The sequence below is a fragment of the Ceratotherium simum genome, chromosome 1, assembly GCF_057802395.1.
Source record: "Ceratotherium simum simum isolate JZ-2026a chromosome 1, ASM5780239v1, whole genome shotgun sequence".
Classification (NCBI taxonomy): Eukaryota; Metazoa; Chordata; class Mammalia; order Perissodactyla; family Rhinocerotidae; genus Ceratotherium; species Ceratotherium simum.
Window position 1 is genome coordinate 87,430,056 of NC_141900.1, and position 27,069 is coordinate 87,457,124.

At 44.8% G+C, this 27,069-nt stretch overlaps 1 protein-coding gene across 1 annotated transcript in view; it reads right to left on the bottom strand.

Annotated features, from left to right (window-relative positions):
- Positions 1–887: 887 nt before the first annotated feature.
- PODXL (podocalyxin like) overlaps positions 888–27,069 on the bottom strand; it is a 44,536-nt gene continuing 18,354 nt past the window's right edge. Inside the window, exons 3-9 of the mRNA XM_087434298.1 lie at positions 11,173–11,814; positions 9,710–9,990; positions 9,314–9,385; positions 6,970–7,117; positions 6,639–6,700; positions 6,202–6,369; positions 888–5,185 (exon numbers count right to left, since the gene is read on the bottom strand). Coding sequence (XP_087290424.1) covers positions 4,988–5,185; positions 6,202–6,369; positions 6,639–6,700; positions 6,970–7,117; positions 9,314–9,385; positions 9,710–9,990; positions 11,173–11,814 — 1,571 coding nt within the window. The 3' untranslated portion in view covers positions 888–4,987. The remainder of the gene's footprint in view (positions 5,186–6,201; positions 6,370–6,638; positions 6,701–6,969; positions 7,118–9,313; positions 9,386–9,709; positions 9,991–11,172; positions 11,815–27,069) is intronic.

Sequence of the window (27,069 nt, forward strand, 5' to 3'; positions counted from 1 at the left end):
GTAAGACTGGAGAGAAAAGATGTAGATGTAAGGCCTAGTACTACCATTTCAATAGCTGTGTAATCTCAGAGAATCCTGAAGCTTTGTACCTAATTTCCCTATTGGTAGAGTGGTGACAATTCCTAAATAAGATATGTAAAAATGTTTCGTAAACTGTAAGATGCCAGGCAAATAGAAGAGACTGTTGTATAGCAACTGTGAATGTGGACCATATTCACCTGATGGTTTCGTTTCTGCAAGTTGGGAATGATCAAGTTTTCCCCTTCCAATGAGGAAACATATAGGTAGATAATACCAGCCTAGGAGATGAAGAGAATCAGAATCATCTTGAGTGATTCCTTTCCTGGACCTTCTCCGTCTTCACTACGTCTCTAGATAAGGGACAGGCAGAGACTTCTTGTGACAAGCAAACAGATCCTTTTATGGGCAGCAGCAGGGCCAGAACAGAACCTCTTGTTTATATTTTATATTTTTATTTGTTTGTCTCCACGCCAGTGTTTGCATACCTGATCAGGGTTCAGCAGCCCCTGTGGGGTCTTTGTTGGTGGGTGATTTACAATTCTATCTGAGGCACAAGTCGAGGGAAGGAACAGAGTAAAACATTAACAAAACAATGGGAGGGAAAACGAGGTCCTTTCAGTTCCGATCACTAGAACAGCCTGAGATAATCTGGCGAACCGTTATCACCTCCAAGATCCCCTTTTCCTTTCTTTCAGCTTTCCTCCTCTTTTACTCTCTGGACCTGCATAGTTAGGCAGGCATAACTAAGAGCAGAGGCTGCTGCACTCATCGGAATGTCTGACGTTCTCAGGTGCTTCGGTGATGAGCCTCCAGCACAAGTGAAGAACATAAGCCAATCAGAGCAAAATACCAGCGCTTGAACCAGCTTACACAAAAGCATTTTAATTGACGGTATACAATTTTCCAAAATATATTTTTGTAAGAAAATGGCAATATGGCAATAATTAAGTATAGTCTTTACAAACAAGTTTCTCAGTAAATTCCAGTGTACTTCAGACCCCTGTCCACTAAGACACACATGCTCCCCTAGTCTCCTGGGCAAACTGTTTAACATTCACTAATAACAAAAAGACCCCCATCAAATAGTAATCTCCTGCTTTCACTCAGTGTTGGATTTTCACCTAGTAACAATGCTAGTAACAATGATGAAAGATACCACTGCTTTCCTCCTGCCCACTCTGCTTTCCCCTATCTTGTTCCCTTTGATCCTTAGTCCTGCTAGTAGAAGACCCATATGTAAAAGTTCATTCAAAACTGTTTCTTGGCAGAAAAGAATTGCTCATTTAAGTCTTAGACCTAAACAAATCAGAGGAAGTGTATTAGATCAGTAAGGTTCCTACTTTTGTCTTCATGCCCTCCCTAGCCTGGCTGCAGGATAAGATTCGAGAAGGGAATTCTGTCCTTTGTGTTATTCTGGTGCCTGTCCTTAATTAGCACTCCTTAATTTATTGATTCCTTCCGAGGCACACAGCACTGGACAGTCTTCCAACCCAGGTTTTAATCACATTTCTGTCACTAACCATGTGATTTTGACCAAGTCACTTTATCTTTCTGGGTTTCAGGTTATTTTTCTGTGAAAACAAAAAAAAAGATTGGACTCGGTCTCTAAAACCCTTTCCTATGACTAGAGTGTCGCTTTCCAACCAGCGCATGTTGACTCCGCCCTTACTGTAATAGACTGGGGCTTTGCTGGGGAGGGGGTGAGAACCATATTTAAAAATTAAAATGCCTGATCTGCAAGAAAAATACTTTGTCATCAGCCTTATTTTTCATTAAAGAAAAATTAAACAAAAACCTATTTCTAGTAAAATAGACATTTACATTCCTGTTCAGAGAAAAAAAAGAAGCCATCTCTCTTAGCTAACAGATGTTTTTTCAAAGTATATTCACTTAAATCAGTGCAGGGTAGATTAACATGTGGTCATTCTATTTACATTATCAAAAAATATGTATATATGTATCAGCTTGAACTTGTTTTTCAAAGTTTCTTCAGTATATTGTCAAAAAGGATAAAGCTCAAGAAGTGGTTTAAATAAACTTTCTGCTAGCTTTCCTTATCAAGAGGGGATAAAGGAATCTTGTGTCTAGACTAGATTAAACCTGTATTCTGTCTATGATGCAGAGAATATTCTGTACCTCCTTCATAAGCACTGCTGCTTCTCTCCCCACGCACATGACTGCATGCTTCCCACTGGATTTTGTCCAATCATCAGAATCATGGTTTCTGGCCTTTTATGCAGCTTAAGGAAACCAGTGTGCCCTTGAATTAAAGAGTTTATAATCTCTCTTTGGCACAACTTTTTAAAAGTCATGCTGAGTTCCTGGTGTCCCCCTTCTATCTTCTCAGCCCCAGAATCTTTATCACCAGATAGCATTTAGAACCCAGTAAAGATGTGGGAAGAAGGTGACCTTTTCCAATATGTATGGCCTCTGACATAGATGTCTAGTGGCAGGCGCAAACCAAAGCAATGTAATGGATTCTGAAGTGGCCCTAAAAGGCTAGAGTAACACAGTTCGGGTGCACCAGAAAAAAGAACCTCTGAACCAGCCCAAAGCTTCTCAAGGTTCTCCTTGGACAGAGCCACACTCATTCCTCTTGACCAAGCATAATTTTTACTCTCTAGTCCTTGCCAGTCATCATCTCTCTCCCCAAGAGGCCTTGGGGCTGCAGCCTTTGATCCATTTGCAGAGGCATATTTGCTGTCTCTGTCTAAAAGCCTGGCGGGTGAAATGTGACTCAGAGTCAGCAAAGGAGTAGTAATCCAGTCTGGTCTCTCCCACAGAGGCCACGATAGAAACTCACTGGGTCGAAAGAAACAAATGCTGGGCAGGAAGGAGGCAAACAGCTCTCCTCCCAGCATAACAAGATTTCCTCTATTTATTTTCCCCCAAACTGGCATTGTTCTTCATCCTGCCAACCTCCAAGTGCTAGAGAATCAGGGCAAATACTTTTGGATCCTTGTTAACCTAGCATCTAACTCTTGGGAAGCTCACTGGGGGCCCTATTTGAACCCCTGGCCTTCCTTTTCTGCCCCTATTTGAACCCCTGGCCTTCCTTTTCCCCTAGGATGTCAAAGGCCAAAGGCTATGAAGAAGGAATCAGGCAGCCAGGGAAGGACACAGATCTTCCCCCTCAACTCCTCCCCTAAAAAGAAGCTATCCTGAGCAGATAGCCTGTTTCATCAGAACTATCACAGCCTGGGCCTCTAGGTTCTGGGGTTCTGGCTTTTTGCCCTGAAATGACAGTTTTCATTCTCCTAAGCAGTTCCACCCATCTTCCTAGTTGGTTCCAGGAAATTTCTGCCCAGAAACAATAGACACCATGGGCAAAGTTCAAAATTCCACACAGGATTCCTTCTTCCCAGAAAATCAGATTAAACCCCACTATGCCCAGTGCTCAGGTGCCTTCTACTTGGCAGCTAACTGCTAAGCCCCCTCAAAACCCCTCTACAGTATTTTGTTTCCCTGAGATGCCACCAGAAACTGCAGGAGAACTGGGCAGCCCCACTAGGAATACAGAGAAGAGGACACGCCAGAACAGTGGATGGTTACTGGGACAGACAGCTAGTCCCCAGGCTGCCCCTTATGCAGCTTAAAATGCATCGCACGGTCTAGGCCTTCCTTACCCTATGCACAGGAGAATCGGAATCAGTGAGATGAGCTAACTGAAAGTCTCCCAACAACCTGAGCTTTGGCCTTTGGTAGTAGAGGGCTGGATTAAACAAATATAACAAAACTAATATAACAAATATAACAAAACTCTCAGCAACTTGAAAAGTCCCTGAGTTTCCTATGGAATTGAGAGTAAAGCCTATCCTTCTTGGCTGTTTCAATCGATTGTCTATTAAGCTACCTCTGTGCTGACTGGGGCCTGGGGAAGGTCTGTCCTAAAGCTGCTCTTTCATGCTGGATCTCGGGGGATTCCCTAGCTTGAGTCTTCACCTCCATCGGCTGAGCAGTGAACAACAAAGTAGGAACACTATGCCTTCAGCAGCTGCTGCAGATTTTAGTCCCCAGTGGGAATGGGAGGCCAAAGGAGCTCTTGGGGAGTCTCTTCAAGGAGTGCCTTGGGTGATGGGCCAGGACCTATGCTGGGAGGAAGGGCTTCCCCTTCGCTCTTCACCTGGAGATGGATCCGTTAAGCAGACCTGTTTCACACTGGGAGTCTTGTGTGGGTTAAGTCCCAATCTCACTAAGCAAATCCGATGAAACCAGAATGCAGAACAAGGGGTTCAACGTCATGAATGCCCTGTGTTGGTCCCAGAGGCCCAACAGAGGGGACAGAGTGGGAATAAAAATTGAGTGAAAGGAAGGAGGAAAAACAAAGGGGACAAGAACACTGGCAGACGAGGCTGGGGTAGGAGATAGAAAACTCAGGACCTGTACTTTCAAGTCATCAGATCCCACTGAGACAGGATCTGGCCCCGCTCTTCCTTCTATCCCATCTGTTGACTCCAACCCCTGCCCAGGGCAGCTCAGGGAGGCCCCTCAGGAGGGAGGGCGCAGGTGATTCCAGCAGTGTGGCATGGTGGAAATGAGCACTGGACTGAATGAAGGAGTCTGATTTCATCCTGACTCTGTCACCAAATGGCTGTGTGCCCTTGACCTTACCCTCTTTTGGCCTCAGTCCTCTCATCTGTGAAATGAAGGGATTCTACCAGATGATCATATAAGTCCCTTATATGGCTCTTTCTTGATTTCCCTTCCTCTCATCTTCCAGCAGCAATGAGCTCAGGCACTAGTGGGTTATTTTACAAGAGGAATCTAGACAGAATGTGATTTGTTCAGCTTGAAAAGGGAAAAAGTAAGGCCCTGTGGGGATTGGGAGGAGGGAACCTTCTGAGTCTGCTCTTCCTCCCCAGTCTTTCCCTCAAATGGGAAGGATTTTCCTCCCCTGTCCAAATGGCACTTGAGGTGGTTCAGTCTGGAGCTCTGTGGCACTGTTGGAGGCTGCCAGCAGACCTGATTAGAGGTGTGTGTCTTCCTCCTCATCTAGGTCATCCTTGGTCAGGTTGTCCAGAGGGACGATCCAGCTGTCCCCCAGCTCCCCATTAAGGTTGACCACCTTTTTCTCCTGCATTTCTGATGAGGTCTCCATCACTTCCAGTGTTGGATTGTCATGGTAACCATTCTCCACTGTCTGTAGCTCCTCTGTTAGTCGTTGCTAGAGGGGGAAGGTGACCCAAGAGGAAAGGGTAATTTTTGAGGGCTATTAGCCTTAATATAGGCTTAATAAAACACATGTAGCCCTACAATCCTAGAACCCCAGTTTGGCTAATGTGAGCAATAAGTGCTCCTGGAGGCTGTCCTGTCTATTGGCCTGCCTCAGGGCCCAGCATGCTAAAATTCCCAGCTCACCTCACCTTTGCCCAGGTGGCAAATCTGTGAAGTCAGTGGAGATGGGCTTTGTTCTCCAGATCCCTCCAATCTCTTTCCTCTTTCCTTCATTCCTTCCCCTCAAACCTTACTACCTAGGCACCTGCCTCACCCCACTGTAATGAACTGAGAAGGACTGTAAGAAAATTACTTTCATCAGGCCGGGTGACCTCTCTAAGCCTGAACAAGATGGATACAGCATCTTTGTACTGAGTGTAGCCATCTCTGTTGCAGACAGGAGCCACGCGGAGAGAGAGAGTGCTTTCTCTCTGTCTTTATCAGAGATACAACCTGGGTTGCACAGTAGAGTCACCTGGGAAGCTTTTAACAAAAAGCTTTTAACAAATACACTGATCCAGAGATTCTGTTTTAGTGGTGTGTGAGGAAGCTAGGCATGGGATTTTTTTTAAAGCTGATGGGAATTCTAGTAAGGTGGGTGAACGAACTTCTGGTTAGACAGGCATGTGTAGGCCCATTCGTATCAATGAATCCTCAGAGCAGCTCTGCAAGGTAGATATCATCCCTACTATGCAGAGGAGAAACTTGAAGCTCAGAGAGGATATGACTTGCTCAAGGTTACACAGATAACAGGAGGCAGATCTAAGGCTTAACCCAAGTCTTTCTGACTCCGAAGCCCATGTTCTTCCTCTCCACCATGTTGCCTCTTTAATTTTCCATATAAGTTTCCATTTCGTGTCAGAAAGAGTCCATGGCCCACTCACTTTCCTCTAATATGGGAATAAGGGGGTGAGAGTCATCTAGTGAGTTAGACTACTTCCCTGGCTAGGGGAGTGAAGTCCTCACCTGGTCCTTCCTCTGGGAGAGGCGCTGGTGGCAACAGCCATAGAGGGCCGCAACGAGGAGCAGGAAGGATGCCATGCAGACAATAGTGATGATGAGAGGCATACTGAACCGGTCCTCAGTCTCTTCTGGTGGTCCTTGATGCCCAAACTTCATGTAACTGACTCCCGCCTGGCCAAGATGGAGCAAGTTTTGTGGCAGAAAACAGGTTCCAGGTCACCCTCTCTCTGAACTCCCATTCATTTATGAGCTCTTCTGCTTGGGGCTTGGTGGGACCTATTCCACAACCCTGCTGTCCCCTCTCTTATCCTCCTACTTCTAGATGCTTGCAAATTAGAGGTTCCTAAGGAGAGAGACACTGTGGAGCAAAGTAACTATGGACTTCAGAGGGACAGGCTCCTTACCCAATCCGTCTCAACACATGGGAGGAGCCCACTTACCTCTTGTAGGTCATTCCATTTGTCTTTCAGAGGTAGATACAGGTCCTTGGGAAGGAGGTGTGCTGTGGGAGAGGAGGAGAGATGCTGCTTCAGTGGTCTAGTTCAGAGTGATATGGTAGGGGATGGAGACTGAGCCCCAAGAGGAGGACATACCATATCTCAGTCAACTGAGTGTCTCTCTCTTGGGTGGCCCTGGGAGGGGAAGTGGCTTGAAAATTCTTAGGGAACTGAGGGAGCACCAGCCCAGACCCATCCTTGTGGCTCCTGAACCGTCACCTCCTGCCCCATTCCCACCCCACATAGGCCTCAGCCCCCCTTGCCCTCAACTCACTGTGTATAGTGATGTTTTTGATTGCCACTGCCTGGGTTTCTGGAATGTGTATCAGGTATATAATGCACTCATCTTGAGTTGAGTTGTAGGTGGCTTTTGCTGCTCGGCACAGAATTGTGATCAGTCTGTCATCTGAAGGGCTCTCCCCCTATTGTGGGGAAACCACAAACCACAGGTGAGTCCTCAGGGATCATGACAGCAGCCTAGGCTTGTGGAGCTGTCCTTAGGAGCTAAGGTCAGGAGAATGCTGTTGCCTGGCATGAACCTATTCCCCTCTCCAGCCTCGACTGGTGCCATTCCCAGGCCTGCCAGGAGTCACGGGTTATGTGCTGTTCTCCTAGGCCAGTCCCTGCCCTCTCTGCCTCATGTAAACCCCTTCCCCCAGTCCCCTCCCCCTGCTCATCTTGTCTATGGTTGAACAATACCTTTTACCCTAGTGCCCATCTCTCCCTCAGAGCTCTTAAAGCATCACAACCTAGTGCCCTTTGGCATCTCTCTCCCTAGAAGGGGCTAGAGGAAGCACTGCTCAGCAACCCCACCCACTGCCATTAGGGAAGACTCCAATTCTCTCAACCTGCCACTCGCCAGCCCTTGATGCTCAGTTCAAAGACCTCGGGAGGGGAAGCCCCGGTTCTCAGCTCAAGGTTATCTATGAAACACGTGTGCCCTTTCCCTAGGCTAAGACTCTATGAAACCATAAACAGGCTGACAAGGAGAAAGGTGAGACCGTCACTGAACGAGGGAACATGGGAGTATCTTGAAGATGCACATGGGCGCATCGTGGAGGGGAATCCTCTCTATTTCTAAGCAGAAACAGCATGGCTGACGTGGCTGTAGGGCTGAGGGTGAGGAAGCAAAGCATGGGCAGCTTTTACCCAGTCCTGCCACGTCATCTAGAGGCACCCTGAGCTCGTGTTTCTCTAACCTGAGTTTGGAGTAAGGAACTGAGACAAAGAAAAGGACTCTTGGGGGCCAGCCCCAGTGGCCTAGTGGTTAGGTTCGGCGTGCTCTGCTTCAGCGACCTGGGTTCGGTTCCCGGGCACAGACCTACATCACTCGTCAGTGACCATGCTATGGCAGTGGATCACATACAAAATAAAGGAAGATTGGCAATAGATGTTAGCTCAGGGTGAATCTTCCTCAGCAAAAAAAAAAAGACTCTTGGTATGGCTTACCTCAGAACCCCAAAAAACCATCTCTTGTGTTTCTATCTGGAATTTCCTTAAGCTTACTAATTCCCCAGCCTGACACCAGGTAGGGATCCAGGGCTCTCCTTTCAAAGCAAAGGAAAAAAATGGTTCTTACAATCTGCTAAGTTTTAGCCAAAAAGAGGTCTTGAGGAAAGGTTGGGCAAGCATCAATGTGATTCTTGCCTTGTCCAATAAGCCCAACCCCAAGGCAACACTGTTCCCTTTTAAAACTTCAGTCTAAATGTATGCTTTTATAAAGGTCACTTGGAAAACTCCAGCAAAATGGACACCCAAAAGAAAACAAGTGCAGAAAATACAGGCAGCATTAAAGTGTTGTAAACCCAAGTTCTCCATCCTTTAGAAACCAGCCGCATTCTGTTCTAGTTCCTAGGGGTGTTTGCAAAAGTACACACTGACCAGGAGAGGGCAGCAGTGAGCAGTCCATCACCTGGACTCAGCTACTTACTGAGTAAGCACCGTGCAAGACATCCCCAGACTACAGCCCTTAATCCTAGGGAGCTGGCAGCCTGAAGGCACGACGCACACTCTCTTTCACGCAAATGGACTCACACACGTGCTGACACCCCTACCCCAATACACACACATACACCACCGTGAGTGGAAGAACAACTGTTGGCAATGGCTCCCTGATGCTCAAGAGCTGACTCCTCAGGTTACAGCGAGGCCATCAGATAATTCATGGACCAGGGAATATAAAACCACAGACTATTAGAACAGGGAGAATTAGGCTGACTAAGCCTCATTTTCAATCGAGCCCTCTGAAGCCCAAAGAGATCGACTTAACAAAGTCACACCCTGAGCTAGAGGCAAATAGGAACTAGGATCGGGGTCTCTAGACTCCTGAGCATGTGCACAGTTGCAAAGGGAAAGCCCAGGAGACCTGGGTACTTCTGGCCCTGCAGCAGCCCTGTGGGTGGGACTTCACTTAGGGAAGTCTGAACCTCACTTTGTCCCTCCGTAAGACGGGAAAGGGCCACCTCCTACTAGGAAAAACAATGGCAGGAAAATGAACCTATCTCTCAGTCCCTTTTTAGAAGGAACATTTCATTCCCTTCTACCTTCCTTAACCCCGCTGCTAAACTGCATTTTGGGGGTGTAGATCAGGGTGGGGCTCGGATTAGTGATGTACTCACACAGAGGCTGGTTTTCGTGAGGTTCAGGATGAGCATCTTGTCATTCAGCTTTTCATCAGATCTGCACTGTACCTGGAAGAAGCCACTGGGATTAAGGTTCAGGCTGAGCCTGACAGGATCTCATCTTTGACTTCTCCCCCGGGTGGGTGACACAAAGGAAGGAGCTCATGGCAAGCTGGGGGTGCGGCTGGCCAGGGTTTCAGATGTCTTATGGGCTGTCCAGCTGTCTAAGCCCGAGTCTAGCAAGGCCAGGGAGAGAGTGGGGTGAATGGATGACTGCTCCTAACAGCCCCAGCCTGGGGCCCTGGGCTGGAGGGAAGAGCAGAAACGCTCTTCTTGGAGCCCCTGCTGTGTGAGTCTGGGCTCTCTTATCTGTCCCACCCCTGCTGGAATTACCCTGTTATCTCGAAGAACTGGGACGAAAGGAGGGACACCGGAGCCTGTGGAGGCAGTTGAAGCCATCTGACTGCTGGAGCTTGTGGGTCCCCTGACAGGGGATGTGGCCGTGGGTCTCAGTGAAGAGGCTGTAGTTTGCAAAGCCTTGGTTGCAGAGGTCTCAGGGACGGAGGAGGAGGTCTCAGGGACGGAGGAGGAGGTCTCAGGGACGGAGGAGGAGGTCTCAGGGACGGCTGGCATTTTGCTGGAGGTCTGTGGATCTGTTGTTAATGATTCAGTAGCTGGGAAAACAAAGGTTATGAGAAAAAATGAGTGGTACCGCTAAGAGAAAAGGACAGTCTTTCTTTTTCTTAGTTTCCTGAGGTTCTTTGGTCTTATCCCCCACCTAGAATACAAGTTGGAGTAAGCAGGCGCTGAGGAAGAAGAGGCAAACAGATGAAGTCAATTTCCGTAGCATATTACAGGCGGGGTCAGACTGGATGAGCCAGTGTAAGAACTGATAAAAGAAGTGATCAGCACCACGACAAGGGCGTCAGCAGCAACAGCTAACATTAATGGAGCACTGACTTCGTGCGAGGGACTGTCCTAAGTGCTTCAGAGGTACTTTCTTATTTCATTCTCACAAGAACCCTATGAGTAAGGGACCCTAATTACCCCTATTTTATGAACAAGGAAACTGAGGCTCAGTGGGGCTCGATGATTTGCCCAAGGTCACGTGCTAACAAGTGGCGGAGCAGAGATTTGAATCCAGGTTTATCCAACTCAGAGCCCTTGCTCTTACTGCAGGATGTGACCACCCTCTTCTGGTGCTGCAGTCTGTGAACTTCAGGATGCATCCTCATTACCTCAGGAGTTCTTGAAAATGCAGATTCTCAGGTTCACACCCAGAAATCCTGATTTAACAGATCGGATATGGGTCATGATCTTGAGGCTCAACGATCCATCAGTGAGTTCTGAAATTAATTTACTGGGTTAAGACCAGCACTTAAAAACAAAAAGGAAATGGAATGGAATAGAAAATATCAGGGTGTATCACATATGGTAAGGATGAGCCCTGGTTAGTGAAACTTTTGTATCATTTATGTGTGTGTTACATGTATGCTGTATGTATGTGTCCTGGATTGTGGTATAAAACTAAAATGTATTTCATATTGTAGACTGTCATCAAACACATTTAAGAAACACTGTTCTGGAGTACGTCTAATACGCCACCATGGCAACCACCCAGTCTTAGCCATGAATAGACTGTTGGCTTGTTTGTGTGCTCAGTAGGCCAAAAGACCGACCTCTCATCAGAATACACAGCACTGTTGGCCTCTGCTCATCACTGAAATGGGAGACAGGGGCTGAATGAGTGTATTCACAATAATAGCCCTCATGAATCTCCATCTTCCAGCTGAGCAACTGTATAGAATATAAACATTTAAAAGTTCTTTCTTGCTTGAAAAAAAAGGTTTACTTACTTAGTGTGGTAGTTATCCCCTGAGATGTGAAGGTGGGACCTGCTGTCGTGCCTGCACTACTTGAAGCTGTAGTACTTTTGTCTGGTTCCTCAGAAGAGCTCTCTGCACGCTTCGTAGTAACAGAGCCTGTAGTCAGTCGGTGAGTGCTTGTTAAGACCGTCAGGGAAGGAAGAGCAGAAGTGGTGTGTAAGACTGTACTCAGAGTAGAAGGTTTAGAGGTCACCTGACTTTCTCCCTTCAGGCTCACGCTCTCTGCCTTAGTGGTAACGTCGTGGCTACTTTGGGCTCCAGGTCCAGTTGTGTCTTTAGTTCCTTTCTGGCCGCTGGTGGTTTCAGGCTTTGCTGGGGTAGAGGCTGGTCTAAGTGTGGTCTTCAGGTCACTAGTAGTTGTAATCGAGTTGTCTGTGGTTAGTTTCCCATCTGTGACACTGGGTGTTGTCATTGTGTTCTGCTGGGCTAGGATGGAAGTCACCCCCAAGCTCCTGGGTGCTGCAGATGTGCTTCCTCTCACCACAGCTGAAGTCCCCAGTCTATCACTGGATGCTATACTTTCACTTTGTTTGAGTGTGTTTGAAGTCACCATTGTACCGCCAGATGTTGAAGATGTGTTTGAATTAGTTGAGGTAGGACTGGGCAGGCCTGCTGTTTACAAAGACAACATGGAATCAAGTTAGGGTATTAGCTGGAAGTTTTTCTCTCCACCAGCTCTCCTCCAGCATCCAGAGGCCTTGCTCCTCTCTCTGCCATCTGCCTTGGCTGAAGTTCTGGGCCCTTGATGTGCCCAGATTTTTCTGGGGTTCAAGAAACCTCTCTGAGAGGGAGACTGAGAGTGAAGCAGAGGAAGTCAAGGGAAGTTCTGCTGAAGAGAAGGCCAGGCCAGCTAATCCCGCTGCATGGGGGAGCCTGCAGTGAATTCTCTGCCCTCCCCATCCAGCCCCTGCACACGCCCTTCAAGTTTTCGAGTTTTCAGTACGCCACCACAGAATGAGGCCGCAAGACCATCTCTGCCTCCTTCTCCCCAGCTCCCAGGCACATGATCCCGCAGAAGACTCAACAGACTCATGCTTATTGAACTGCCCTATTCTAAGCATGGCAAGAGAGACATGCCTCTGTTCTCATGGAAGTATAATCTAGAAGGAGAAACTGACAACAAAGTGAAATTACACAAATTATATTTAAGTACATTGTGAGATGGGCTAAGGAAGAAAAGCACCGAGAGCTCTGACTGTGTTTAGCATGGTTGCTTAATCTCAGGGGTCAGGGAAGGAAGACCTTTTATTCATTCGATTAACAAATTATTTATTGAGGGAACCTTTAAGTGACAGGTCTGGGCCCTGGGATACAATGGTGAATAAAACACATAATCCACACCCTCAGGGAGCTTACATTCTAGTGGGTGAGACAGAGATTAAACAAGTGGACAAAACAATGAGACGTCAAATTCTGGTGACTATATGGAAGAAATGAACAAGGAAATGACAGAGAATGGGGGGGGGTGCCACTTAGATAGAGAGGTCAGGAAAGCCATCTCAGAGATGACCATTAAGCTAAGACGTGAAGGATAACAAGGAGCAAGCCGTGTGAAGAATGGGAGGAAGTGTACCAGGAAGAAGGAATGGAACCTATGAAGGCCCCAAAGTAGAGAAAAGAGCTAAGAAGACAAGTATGAATGGAGTTTAGTGAGTGAGGGGGAAGGAACAAGACTCAGAAAATGCAGGGCCTTACAGGGAAAGTGACACTAACATCATACAAACCATACATTCTTGAGAATAAAAGGAGGCTCTCTTAAAAATCATATCCTAGGTAAAATGAGAATACAGTTACCCTCTTTAGAGACCAAAATAAGGATTTTAGATTTTATTCTAAGTGCAAAATGAAGCCACTGAAGACTTTAAAGTAAATAAGTTTGATACGATGATTTATAAAGATACACGCTCTTGCTGCTTTGGGGAATATGGATTGGAAGGGAGAAAGTGCGGAAGTGGGAAGAAGAGAGGCTATTACAGTAACCCAGATGAAATGGATAATAGCCGGCTGTATTAAGTTCATGACACAAGAGTAGAAAAGAGGATGGATTCAAGGCTATATTTGGGAGATAGCATCAACTACTTGCTGATGTACTAAGTGAGCAGAGGAGGAGAATCCAGGACAATTCCTGGTTTTCTGTTTTGAGCAGAAGGGAGAGAGTGGTGGGAAGGGGTGTAGTGGACCTTTGCCATTCTTCGTAGCCAATCAGAACCTATATGTTTTTTCTTTGGGGAATTCCCCACACTGTAAGACTTCGATGGCAGCAGGATTTGCCTCCTATTATAGATGCTGAAAATGCCAGATATTTACTTTTCCAGCCTCCCTTGTGACTGGAGCACAGCATGTGCTCAGCTGCCATGGAGTAGATACTTCCATCCAGCCAGTGAGTGAAGAGGCAGAAGACTATGAGGAACTCTGATGGCAGTAGCAGTGAAGTCATGCTTAAGTGCGAGCAGCAGTGGAGGTGATGCTGGAGCGAGTGTCCACAGCCAAAGCTACAGCACCTATGCTTAGCACTGGGGAGCAGTGCTGGCCTCTGTGGACCAGTTCTATAGCCTGACTTGGGTGATATTAAAAGTAGCCCTAAATGTGGTCTCCAGCAGTCCCAGCTCCTCCATAATCTAGACTATATCCCAATATCTTTTGTGAGTGTGTGCATATGTGGATTCATAACTTCAAGCGTTAGTTACTGGGCCTTATTGGGGCTAAAGGCAGTTGGAATTCTGCAAGTATTAAGGGACGTGAATCTAGTGTCCTATGGCATCTTGTGGAGAAGCAGTCACATTGTCACCTATCATCTAGAATGCTGCTGCCATAGAAGAATATGAAGGGCACACATAAAAGGACATGGGTTAAAAATCAACGTAGCATTACAGTTCGACAGTAGTTTTTCCTTCTAAGTAGTTCAAAAAATAATGGTGCTTCCTATAATTGATTGTGTCATAGTATCTTTTTGGAGAAAGATATGAGATTGCTGAGGGGAATATCAGCATATTTGAGAAATTAAGTGATGTGGAGTGGGATGGTCACTTCCTCCTGTGGTGAACAGCTTAAAACAGGGTTTCTCAACCCCAGAACTATTAAATTTGGGGGCTGGGTACTTCTTTGTTATGGGAGGTTGTCTTATGCATTATAGAAGGTTTAACAGCATCCCTGGTCTCTATCCACTCGATCCAAGTAACATACACACAAGTTGTGACAACCAAAAATTTCTCCAGATATTGCCACATGTCCCCTAGGGGACACAAAAATCACTACCAGTGAGAGCTACTGGCTTAAAGAAAGAGAATAACAAATTCTGATTCCTAAATCCTCCTATCAAAGCACAGACTGAAAACCAGAGATTTTCTGAGGCTATAGTAAAGGAATCTCTTACAGCTTGCAGCTGAAGAGCGAAGAAGACCAAAAAACAAACTTAAAAGTTTGATCCCATGAGTTGCCAAGTTACAGTGTTAGTTTAATTCATAACCTTACCAAGTCTCTTATGTGAAAATAGGACCTTGAGAATTGGAATGGTGACATATGAGAGGATGCAGATGAAGCAGAGTATCCATAAGTCTCAATCTGCAACGGAACTCACTTGCCAGTAGACTCAACCACTGTTCTCCTCTCTGATAACACAGTTCCTACCTTGCCTGAAAACTCTTAATAACCTCACTTGAGCTCACTGACAGAGAAAGCCATATCTCCCCATCATCTCCACCACTCTTCATTTTTTCCAAACCTATAACAACAGTCAGACTCCAATATGCCCCAGAAAGTCAAATACAGGGTCTGACCCAGGAGAAGGCTTACACACTAAAAAATATCTGTAAAAACTCTAGCAAATACGTATGGTTATATAATATGAGGGTGCTAGATCAAGGAGAGATAATCATAATTTTATATCATGCTGAATTTATCAATATGGGTATACATAGCAGGGATTCTGGATTCAATATGCTGACTCAAGCAGCTAGAAATAGTTCTAATTATTTTCTTAGTTGTTGACTGAAACCTGGACCCAGTGGTAGTCCACATTAAGTTGCCAGAAATTCCCTGGAATAATGACTAGAAAGAAATCCAAAGCCTTAGAGAGAGAGAAGTGTTGGAGTGGTTTATCATGTATGGTCTGCTCACTCACACTCTAACTTTGTTCCTTAAGAGCGCTCAAATGACACTCTGGCTTTGAGAAATACTATATTTCATGAGTTCTAAGATGCACATCTTTTATGTCCCTGAAATGAGGATGTATTATAAATTATTGTAGGTCACACTTGGACAGTGTTGTTTTTTTTTTTCTAAGTGGTTCATAAAATAATAGTACATCTTATCATTGATGGTATCTTTGGATTTTATTAAATGTGGAATATTACTGAGGGGACTAATAGCATATTCTAAGAGATGGTTGTGGCTGTTCTTCATTGGCCAGGTATGCTAATAGGAGATGCTGCTGATTCAGTGGGGATGGACACCACATTCCTTGGGTGGTAGAGGCAAGAGCAGAATTTCATTTCCAGGGGAAAAGGTGGGTACGATACCATAATGGGCAGCAGGACCAGCACGGGACTCAGAATAGTCTAATGAAGGGGACTTTGGACAGTGGCTAATAATCATGTGTTCTTCAAGATCAAAATGGATGGGCAGGCCACTAATGTCCTACCTCTAGGCCCAGCAAACTGAGAGCTGTGTTGAATCACCACAATAGAGAACACAGCCAGCCACTCATCTAATTCCTAGAACTGAATCTTCACAGACTCAGGGTACCTCGAATTAAGTGTGTATTACTTTTCCAAGGCTGTGGTAACAAATGACCACAAACTGGGTGGCTTAAAACAACATAAATGTATTCTCTCATGGTTCTGGAGGCTAGAAATCTGAAATCAGCAGGGCCATGCTCCCTCTGTAGGCACTAGGGAAGAATCTTTTTTTGCTTCTTCCTAGCAATCTTTGGTGTTCCTTGGTTTATAGTTATATCATTCCAATCTCTGGCTCCATTGTCACATGTGTGTCTCTGCTCTTATAAGGACACCAGTCATTGGATTTAGGGCCCACCCTAATCCAGTATGACCTCATCTTAACTTGATTATATCTGCAAAGAGCCCATTTCCAAATAGGGTCACATTCACAGACACCAGGTACTGGGGATTAGGACTTGAACATATCTTTTGGGGAGGACACAAATCAACCTTCTAATCTGCTCCCTACCCCCACTTACTCCACTATAAAAACCAGGGTTCTTAGTTTCAAATATCAGAAATCAACTCTGTCTGCTTTAAACAGAAAGTGAACTTATTAAAAAGATAATCCATTAGCTAATAAAATCACTTGAGATGGCTAAAAAATCAGGCTTACGTCAGAAACAGTGCCCAGAACTCTTCTCCTGAGCTTGTCTGGTGAGGACATCACTTCACCACCGTTGAGCATAGGTTGCTTCAGTTTGCACCACTGACACCATCAGTACTGGATGCAGGATTTCATTTCTGAGTGAGTTGAGTCTTTAGGGATGCTGTTAACAAGAGGTCTTTCCATTTACTTTTATGATGGGACATAAGAGTAATAGGAGGCACCACAGAGAATCTCCTGGGTTCCATCCATATTCCTCCCTGCTTGATTATGTAGCAGCATGTAGGAATCATAGTAAGATGAGAAAATCTTATAAGGCTAATGCTCTACTTATTTTGCCTTCAAGTGAGTTCCTTGTGGAATATCATGATGGTGAATAAGGCATTCTATAAGTCCATGAATACTGTTGCTGACAGAACATGGCAGCTGGGAAAACACATTCAGATCCAGAATGTGTCTGTTTTAGCTGCCTCCCTGCACCATGGCCACTGGCTCATGAGCCCACAGAGCAATCATTAGGTGGATGGAGAAAGAAAACTAACTGATAGGCACAATGGGTCATCTTGTCCATCTGATTATCGAGTGAGACAAAAATCCTCACACTCCAGATCTATCCCAAGAAACCTATCCACATGCCTCTTCCATGAACTTCTTTGCACTGATTCTCCATTCTTGTTCTTCCAAGTTCCCAACCATCTATCTAAAAATCATTAGCTACTACTTATGAATCTGGTGTGATCCTCACCTCAGTGTGGCTCACCTTCAAGAAAAATAAATGACCATGAAATGTACTATTAAAAGTTCTGCCTATTGGAAGAACTTTCCACTCTATCCTTCAGGGTCTCCCCTATATAGGGCTTTTATCCCACAGCAGTCCACTCTTGGCTGGCTCTAGCATATTATCCAAAATCATACATAAACCAACTTGGCTTTTTCACTCCTCAGACAACTGAGCACAGGGAACTAATTCTCTTTGAGACCTTCAGGTAAGAGTTAAGGGAAAGGTGACAGTGTGGCAGGTACAGGCACGCTGAGGATGTGAGCCACACTGCAATTTACATGTTTCTTTCTTTAGGACCTGCTCAGGTCTGGTCCCGTATATACTCTTCAATTTGCTCATGGAAAGCTACAATAAACTCAAAGGAAAATAGGAGGAATGAAATAATAAAGATAAAAGCAGGAGTCAATGACACAGAAACCAAAAGACAATAGCAAATATCAACAAAGTCAAAAATGATTTTTAAAAAGGCTAGTAAAATAGTAAAGCCTTTGATGAGGTTGATTAAACAGAAAAATAACCCAGAAGGCATAAATACAAAATATGGGGTATAAAAATAATCATAGATATTTATAGCATAGGCCACTATGAGCAAATGCTGATAAATTTGAAGCAGATGAGATGGACAAATTCCTAAGAAAATACAACTTCCCAGAGTGACTCAAGAAAAAAACAGAAAATAATGATTTGTCCTATATTCATAAAGAAACTGAATTGGTAGTTAATACTTTTCTCATAAAGAAACTCCAAGCCTGAATTTGAGGATCAAATAATTCTAACCTTACACGAACTTTGCTATAGCATAGTCTGTTCTGCCTTAATGTGTGTGTCTGTAAAAAGAATTAGTTCATATGCAATTGTCAATCATCAAGACATGAAAAGTACAAACCAAAGAAAAGGATTAATAATTTGGCTTCATCAAAATTAAGAACCTATGTTCATCAAAAGAAACCATAGGACTTCCAGTTTCACCTTACAAGAATAGAGAATTGGAAAGAACATCGCTCCTACCCTTACAACAAGTACAGAGCTGGAGAAATGAAAAATTAAGGACTTTTCTTGAGCCCATCGGAGACTGAGGTCATGGGCAAACACGTGTCCTGGAAAATGGAGGCAGACACCTGCAGGGAAAAACTGGACCGGAGCATTTGTTTACCTGGGACAGAGTTTGGTAAGAAGATTAACATAAACATTTTTAATGATCGCTAAAGGCTAGTGTGATCGCTAAAGGATCACACTGGCTAGTGTGAAAGTGTGAAGCCCTGGGAGCTGAAGATATTGAAAGGTTCACACACTTGTGCAGGCTTTTTCCCCACAGGAACCCCACCAGGGGCTCATGAGGAAGCCCCAGTGGGCTCTCCCCACTGGGGAGAACCTTGAGAGAGTTCCCCATGGGGCTGGCTAGGGGGAGAAAATAGCAGTTACTGCTGAAACTCCATATAGCCCCATATCCCCTATGGAAAAAAAAGCCTTACTTCTCAGTGGAAGTCAACAAAATCTATAGCCTGAGGGCACTGATGGAAACCCACCACAGCTGGGGAAGGAAAATGACAGCCACCAATGAAACGCTGCCCAGATTCGTCTCCCCTATTTCTGCTAGGAAACAAAAGCATTCAACTGCAGGAGAAAGACAAAAATTATAGCCTGAAGACAGTGGTGGAAACCCATTGCAGCCGGGAAAGGGAACAGGAAAAATGAAAAAGTTCTTTACCCCTGGGGAAGGGCAGGAACATGTGCTAAATCCAGCATAACTTCGGGAACACTAGTGAAGGCCGCTTCCTCCAGCCCCAGGTTCCAGTGCCTGGGCAAGACTGACATTTAATGAAAGCATCAGAGAATGTCCTTCTCCCCTGCCATTAACTCAAAATGCTAGCAAGCGTGAAGTAAAAATAAGGGCAGTACAGCTGGAGGGAGCTGCGTAAGACAGACTCTCTGGGGAGTAGCAAAAAGGGAAGACCTACAGCCAAGCAGGGAGACAAACAGAGGTATTACTTGAGGAGTCTGCAGCCTCGGGTGCAACAAGTTTTAAAACCAGCCCAACTCCTAACTAGATTAACACAAACCCTCATACTGAAGACAGAGCAGAAGAAAAGCCATGTGCTAGGCTAATCTCTCTATTTCTATGGATTTGCCTATTCTGGACATTTCACATAAAAGGAATCATACAATGAGTGAGTCTTTCATGAGTGGCTTCTGTCATTTAGTATAATGCTTTCAAGGTTCATCCATGTTGTAGCATGTGTCAGTTCTCCATTTCTTTTTATTGCTGAATGATATTCCATTGTATGGATATACCACATTTTGTTAACCCACTCATTATTGATGACCATTTCAGTTGTTTCAACTTTTTGGCTATTATGAATAATGCTACTATGAAATTCATGTACAAGTCTCTGTGTGGACATACATTTTAATTTCTCTTAGGTATATACCTAGGAGTGGAATTTCTGGGTCATATGGTAACTCTAGCATTTTGAGGAATTGCCAAACTGTTTTCCAAAGTGGCTGCATCATATTATATGCCCACTAGCAGTGTCTTCACATCCTCACCAACAATTGTGATCATCTGTCTTTTTCATTATAGCCATTTTAGTGGACACAAAGTGGTATCTCATTGTGGTTTTAATTTGCATTTCCCTAATGATTAATCAAATCCAGCAGTATATAAAAACGATAATACATCATGATCAAGCAAGGTTCATCTCATGGCTAGTTCAGTATTTGAAAATCAGTCAATGCAATTCACCATATTAACAACAAAATAAGAAAAAAACCATACGATCATCTCAATATATGCAGAAAAATCATTTGACAAAATTCATCATTCATTCATGTTAAAAAAAAAACACTCTCAGCAAACTAGGTATAGAAGGGAACTTTCCTAACCTAATAAATGATATCTCCAAATAATCATACAGCTATCATACTTAACGGGGAGAGATTGAATGTTTTTGCCCTTAAATTTGGGAACAAGGCAAGGATGTCCTCTCTCACCAGTCTTATTGAACATTGTACTAGAAGTCCTAGCCAGTTCAATAAGGGAAGGAGAAAAAAAACACCTCTTAAAACTCAACAATAAAAAGATAACCCAATGTTTTTAATTTTTTTAATTAATTAATTTTGTGTGTGTGTGTGTGTGTGTGTGAGGAAGATCAGCCCTGAGCTAACATCTGATGTCAATCCTCCCCTTTTTTCTGAGGAAGACTGGCCCTGAGCTAACATCTGTGCCCGTCTTCCTCTACTTTATATGGGACGCCACCACAGCATGGCTCGACAAGCAGTGCGTCGGTGTGTGCCCAGGATCTGAACCCTGGGGCGCGCACACTTAACGCTTGCGCCACTGGGCCGGCTCCAACCCAATGATTTTAAATGGGCAAAAGATCTACAAGGAAAAATCGCCAAAGAAGATATGCAGATGGCAAATAAGCACATGAGAAAATGTTCAACATCATTAGTCATTAGGCAAATGCAAATTAAAGCTATAGTGCGATACTATTACATACCTATTAGAATGGCTGAAACAGATAATACCAAATGTTAAACAGGAATGCTCATACATCGCTAGTGGGAATGCAAAATAGTACTCCCACTCTGGGAGACAGTTGAGCAGTTTCTTTTAAGGTTAAGCATACAATTACCATATGACCCAGCAATTCCATTCTTAGTTTTTTACCCAAAAGAACTGAAAACATGTGGTCACACAAAAACCTATATGCAAATGTTTATAGCAGCTTTATTCATAATTACCAAAAACTGAAAACAATCAAGGTGTCCTTCAACAAGTGAATGGATAAACAAACTGTCATACATCTAGACAATGACTACTTGGAATCAACTACTGATTCATGTAACATGGATGAATCAGAAAGACATTTTAAGTGAAAGAAGCCAAAAGGCTACATAGTGTTTGATTCCATTTACATGATATTATGAAAAAGGCAAAACCAGATCAATGGTTACCAGGGGTTGAGGGAAAGGGGAGGAACTGACTTTTAGGACAATGGAACTGTTATATGTAGTACTGGGATGAAGGATACAGGACTCTTGCACTGGCTGAAAGCCATAGAATTGTACACTCCAAAGAATTAACTTTACTTAGTGCAATTTTAGAAAAAAAAATCAACTGAGATGTTCAGGAAATCCCAGGATGTAAAGGAGACTATGAAAATAAATTTAACTATGTTACAAATGTATACCATATCCTCACTGGAAGGATGGGGGAAAGAAGTTGCCGAAAACAACTCAAAAATAGTTTTTTGACTGGATACTGTGAAGTTCAAGACAAAAAGAGCTGTATATAAACAGTGTACTCTAAGTGGTCAGTTTGTTTCTCACAAGAGTATGGGTTATCAGCTTTAAATCTACATGTATACTAGGGTTGGCAAGTAAATAAATAAATGATAAATAACATGAGCTAGGTTTCTCACTGTTGGAGAAAGAAGTCACAAATAAGCAAGGCTGGTGGGGACGAAGCTAAATGAACCCTGTGATGCTTGATTAGCGACAGAGATGTCAGTATGAACTCATGTTTTTAAATATATATGTGTGTATATATATATACACATAAATTTGTGTGCATACATGGGTTAGTACACAAACATATATTTCCTAGCTCTGTCCACTGAGAAGGTCCAGAAGCAGTGACAAGCCAGTAGCATCAAGTATACCCAGACGTTCTCCAAAAGAATGAACCAGGGCTCCTTGGAGAAATGGCTTGTTTCTAGTGCTGACATAGGTAAATGCAAGATGAGCCTGCAACATCTTGTAATGCTAGAAAGTAAGGCATTTAAAAAAAAAAAAAAAAAAGTGGGCAAGTCCAAAAGACAGGAACCAACCTGAAAGAGCTCCCAATGGCCAAACCTGGAATAATTTGAGCAAAAAAATAAAAAATATTGGATTGGAACTCAAAGAATAAAATAAATATCCATGAGTCCATGCTGGTAAATGACTGAATATATAAATAAATGGAGGAGAAGGGAAAAATCATCCTTATAGAAGAATTCCAAAAAACTGTAGATAGTCTTCCCACCTCCAGGAGGAAGGTATTCTCCCCTACCCCCATCTGAGTGTGGGCTGGTCTTAGTGGCTCTCTTCTAACAGAGGATGGAAAGGGAAGAATAGTAATGTTATAGTGGAGAAACCTGGAAGACATATCATCTTAACCAAATGATCAAGGTTAAGATGACCAATGATAAGTCATGACCAGCAATAAGTCACCATGTCCCCTGAGAAGATGTACTGAGAAAGGCACTTCTCCTCTGTTGTCTTCTTTCTAAAAATACATAACCCCAGTCTAGTCATGGAAAAATATCAGACACACCCAAATTGAAGGACATTCTACAAAATATCTGGCTAGTACTCTTAAAAACCATCAAGGTTATGAACAATAAGACTGAGAAACCGCCACAGATTGGAAGAGAATAGTCAGACATGATGATTAAATGCAACGTCATTCCGGAACGAAAAAGAGACCATCAGTGGAAATACTGGTAAAATATGAACAAAGCCGGTAGTTTAGTTAATAGTATTGTACCATTGTGACAACTGTACTGCAGTTATGTAAGATATTAATATTAGGGGAAGCAGAAGGAAAGGGATATGGAACTCTCTGTATCATCTTTGTAACTTTTCTATAAATCTAAAATTATTTAAAAATAAAATGTTTTTTAAAAAAAGAAACCAAAAGAGAAATGAAAATAATCAGAAGATGGTTGTAACATATATAGTCATAAAAAATTAGTATCTAAAATATATTTTTTAAAAACTTCTATATAAGAAAACAACAATCCAATAGAAAAATAAACAAAAGAATTAAACAGATATTTCACAGAAGAAGTAGCACAAATAGCCCACGAACAGTTGAAAATGTTAGTAATTAGGGAAATGCAAAGTCAAATAATTATTTCCTATCCACCAGATCAGCAAAATTTTTTTAGTCAGACAATAACAAGTGGCAGCCAGAATATGGAGTAGTGTAAATTGGTACAAACACACAGGAAAATACTATGGCATTACCAGGGAAACTGAAACATGTACATATCTTTCAATCTACCACTTTCAATTGTACCACTAGGCATTTACCCTAGGGAGATGCAAACATGTATGCATCAGGATGCATTCATAAGAATGCCCCTAACAGGATCTTTATATTGGCCCCAAATAGGTAAGAGCAAATGTTTGTCAACAGTAGTATGGATAAATAAGTTATGGAATAGTCATATACTGGAATACTACACAGCACTGAAAATCAGTAAATGTGTATTCTATTATATATATTATGTATTTTATATATATTATATACATATTATTATAATGCATATATTAACATTAATTAACATGAATTAATCTAAAAAATAATACTGGGGGCTGGACCAGTGACCGAGTGGTTCAAGTTCCGTGTGCTCCGCTTCGGCGGCCCAGGTTCAGATCCCAGGCACAGACCTTCACCACTCGTTGGCCATGCTGTGGCAGCGACCCACAGACAAAATAGAAGACGACCGCCACAGATGTTAGCTCAGGGCTAACCTTCCTCAAGCAAAAAACAGGAGGAAGATTGGCAACAGATGTTAGCTCAGGGCTAGTGTTTCTCAGCAAAAAATAAATAAAAGTTAAAAAAAAATAATAATAAATAACAATAATAATAATAAACAATAAAAGCAAAAACAAGAGAATGGGAGGCCAGGGTATTTAATTGTTTATCCAAGTGGGTACTGAGGTCACTGAGAATGAAGACACGAGATGAGATGGAGAGGAAGCAGTGAAGGTCTTGAGTGAGCGATGGGGAGTGCCCAAGAGGTCAGTAAGATAACAGCAATGGGAGATGACACTGAAGCTGCTCTGGAAGGCTGTGTGGAAACGAGCGTGGTGCCAGGTGCCGCACCTGCAAGGTGCCAGTTCCCCCACATGCTTCTCTCCATTGGCAGAGTAGATGCGAGTGGGAGTGACTTCAGTCTTCTCACCTGGGGTGAGGAGAGGCTGCTCTCTGCCCTCACTGAGGGCCTGCTTCCTGCTGTTCCTGGCCACTGACAGACCTGGGTTTGACTCATGACTATTAATAGCGGGGAAGGAAACTCGAAAAAATGCCCCAGGAAGAGGGCGTGTGGAAGGAGGGCAGAAAGGCAAGGAGTGGGAGGCTCCAGGCGTGGACACCAGCGTCCACCTCTCCTTCCTTTGTTCCCCCCAGCTCATCACCCCCAACCCAACTGCTGCTATCTCAGGGAAACAAAACCTAAAAGCTCCCCGGGGGAACAGTGACAGGGCAGAGACCAGGCAGGATAGGCTGATGTCTTCCTGGGTTGGTGTGACAAAGGAAAGCCCACAGACTGGAAATCCAAGGATCTGAGCCTTCTAATCCCGATTCTGCCTCTGATCCCCCGAGGCCTCGGGCAAGTCCTCGGCCTTCTTGAAACACATGTGTGAAATGGGACAGAGGATTTCTAAGGTCCCTGAGGACGTGTAGGTCCCTTCCTAACCACGATGCTGTGAACACAGGTGAGTCTGCTTTTGCTGTGACGACAGAGCCGCCCTCACCAGCCACTTCTGAGGCCTTGCTCTGGGCCGCCCTTTCCAAGAGTTGACCCCAAATCCTGCTGCCCATCTCAGATTGGCCCATTTATTGCCAGGCTTCTGAGTGCTAGCTGGGAATTACAGTGGGGCGGGGTGGGATGGGGGAGCTTTGGAAAGATGCAGGCCCCAAACTCCTGGGTCAGGAAGGGACCTGGGGCTGCCTTAGGAGCTGAGAGGGGCTCCAGGCCCACTGCTGGCCTGGCCAGGACTTTCCCCCAGAGCCAGTCTATCAGATGCCCTCTCTTCACACTGCACTCAGCTCCCTTCACTCTCCCCTTCCCTCATTTTGAAAGACTTGATGCTCCCCGCATGTGATATCCCTACCTCTGTGCTTCTGTGGTTTTTATTCAAGGCAGGACCCTTCATTCCAAGTGGGTCTTTACAAGTCCCCTGGTCATCCTTCCCCGCTACCTCCCTCTTGCTGAGCCAAGCACTCACTGCCTTCCACCAAGAGGCCCTTCTGGATTCCCCCTCTGCCCTAATGTGGCTCCTTTTCTTGGAGGCTGTTTGCTCTGGCATTCTGCTCTAGGTATCTTATTAGTCCCATACCCACCATTAATAAATGTTTATCCTCTGTGGCTTTAGGAAAGCCAGTCGTCCCCCCCTCGCCAAAATGTCCTAACCAGGGCATTGGTGAGGGGCTGTGAGAGTGGGGGAGCCTGACCTGGGTGAACAGCATCAGCAAGGGTCTTGTGGGCAGAGGGCTGCCCCTAGGAAAGGAGGTCAGAGCTCTGGGCTGGAAGCCTAGAGAGGGGAACAGAGAGGCTGACCTGCCTCACCTCTGCCAGACAACTGTGGTGCTCTCCCAGGTCTGCACTGGGCTTGGTGAAGGCTGGACCCTCTCTACGCCCTGGGTCCTGTGTCAGTTTCCTCCAGCCGCCATAACAAATTCCCACCAACTGAGTGGCTTAAAACAACAGGAATGTATTCTCTCACAGGTCTAGAGCCAGAAGTCTGAGACTGAGGTGCGGGCAGATCTGCACTCCCTCTGGAGGCTCTAGGGGAAAATGCTTCTTTGCCTCTTCCAGCTCCTGGCAGCCACTGGCACTCCTCGGCTTACAGCAGCGTCACTCCGTCTCTGCCACCATGGTCACACTGCTGCCTCCTCCTCTCTGTGCCTCATATAAGGAAACTTGTCACTGGATTTAGGGCCCACTCAGATAATCCAGGATGATCTCATCTCAAGATCCTGAGGTTAATTATATCTGCAAAGACCCTTTGTCCAAATAAGGTGAGAATCACAGGTTTCAGGAATTTGACAGGACATCTTTTTTCTTGGAAGGGGGGGTGGGGGCCGGGCATTTTTTGGCCTGCCACAGGTCCCCATCTGAAAAATGGGGATAATGACTTCTGGGGCTGTTCTCTGTACCCCTGCTTGGGCTGACGGCCCCAAAGATGCGCCTGATCCACTTCCTGGAATAAGGGGTGCTCTGGACTGAACATTCGTGTCCCCCCAGATTTATAAGCTGAAGCTCTACCCCTCAATGTGATGGCGTTAGGAGGTGGGGCCTCTGGGAGGTGATTAGGTTTAGACGGGGTCATGAGTGGAGTCCCCATGATGAGGTTAGTGTCCTTAGAAGAAGAGGAAGAGCCACCACAGCTTCCTGTCTTTCTGCCATGTGAGGACACCCAGGAGGCAGCTGCCTACAAGCCAGGAAGAGGGACCTCACCAGAACGTGACCACACCGCCACCCTGATCTTGGAATTCCCAGCCTCTAGAACTGTGAGAAATAAATGTCTGTTGTTTAGGCCACCCGGTCTGTGGTCTTTTATTGTAACAGCCCAGGCTGACTAAAACAGGGACTCAGGGGAGGTTACTAACAAGAATAGAAATAGAAGGCAAGACTGCTCCACCTGTCTGGGGAAGGGCAGGGTCCCAACCTCCCTCGTCACCCCCGGTCAGGCTGAGTAGTCAGGCAGACAGGTATGGCCACAGGTCCTGGTCACGTACCACCCTTCTTGTCCCTTCCTTGGAGCCCTGGCAGCTCTGTTGGTTCTACTATGAGTCTGCCCTCTTGGTGCCTCTGGACAGCAGGACAGCACCCCAGAGGGTTATCAGGCCTGGCTCCTCAGCATCGCCTCTCTCAGAGGGGTCCAGAGCTGCCCCCTCAGGGGAGATAATTCCGGGCAATCTTCAAATCTGGAATTGTTCTGCCCTTATCAGCTTGTTTCAGCTGGCCTGCCCGACACTCGCTCCCAGG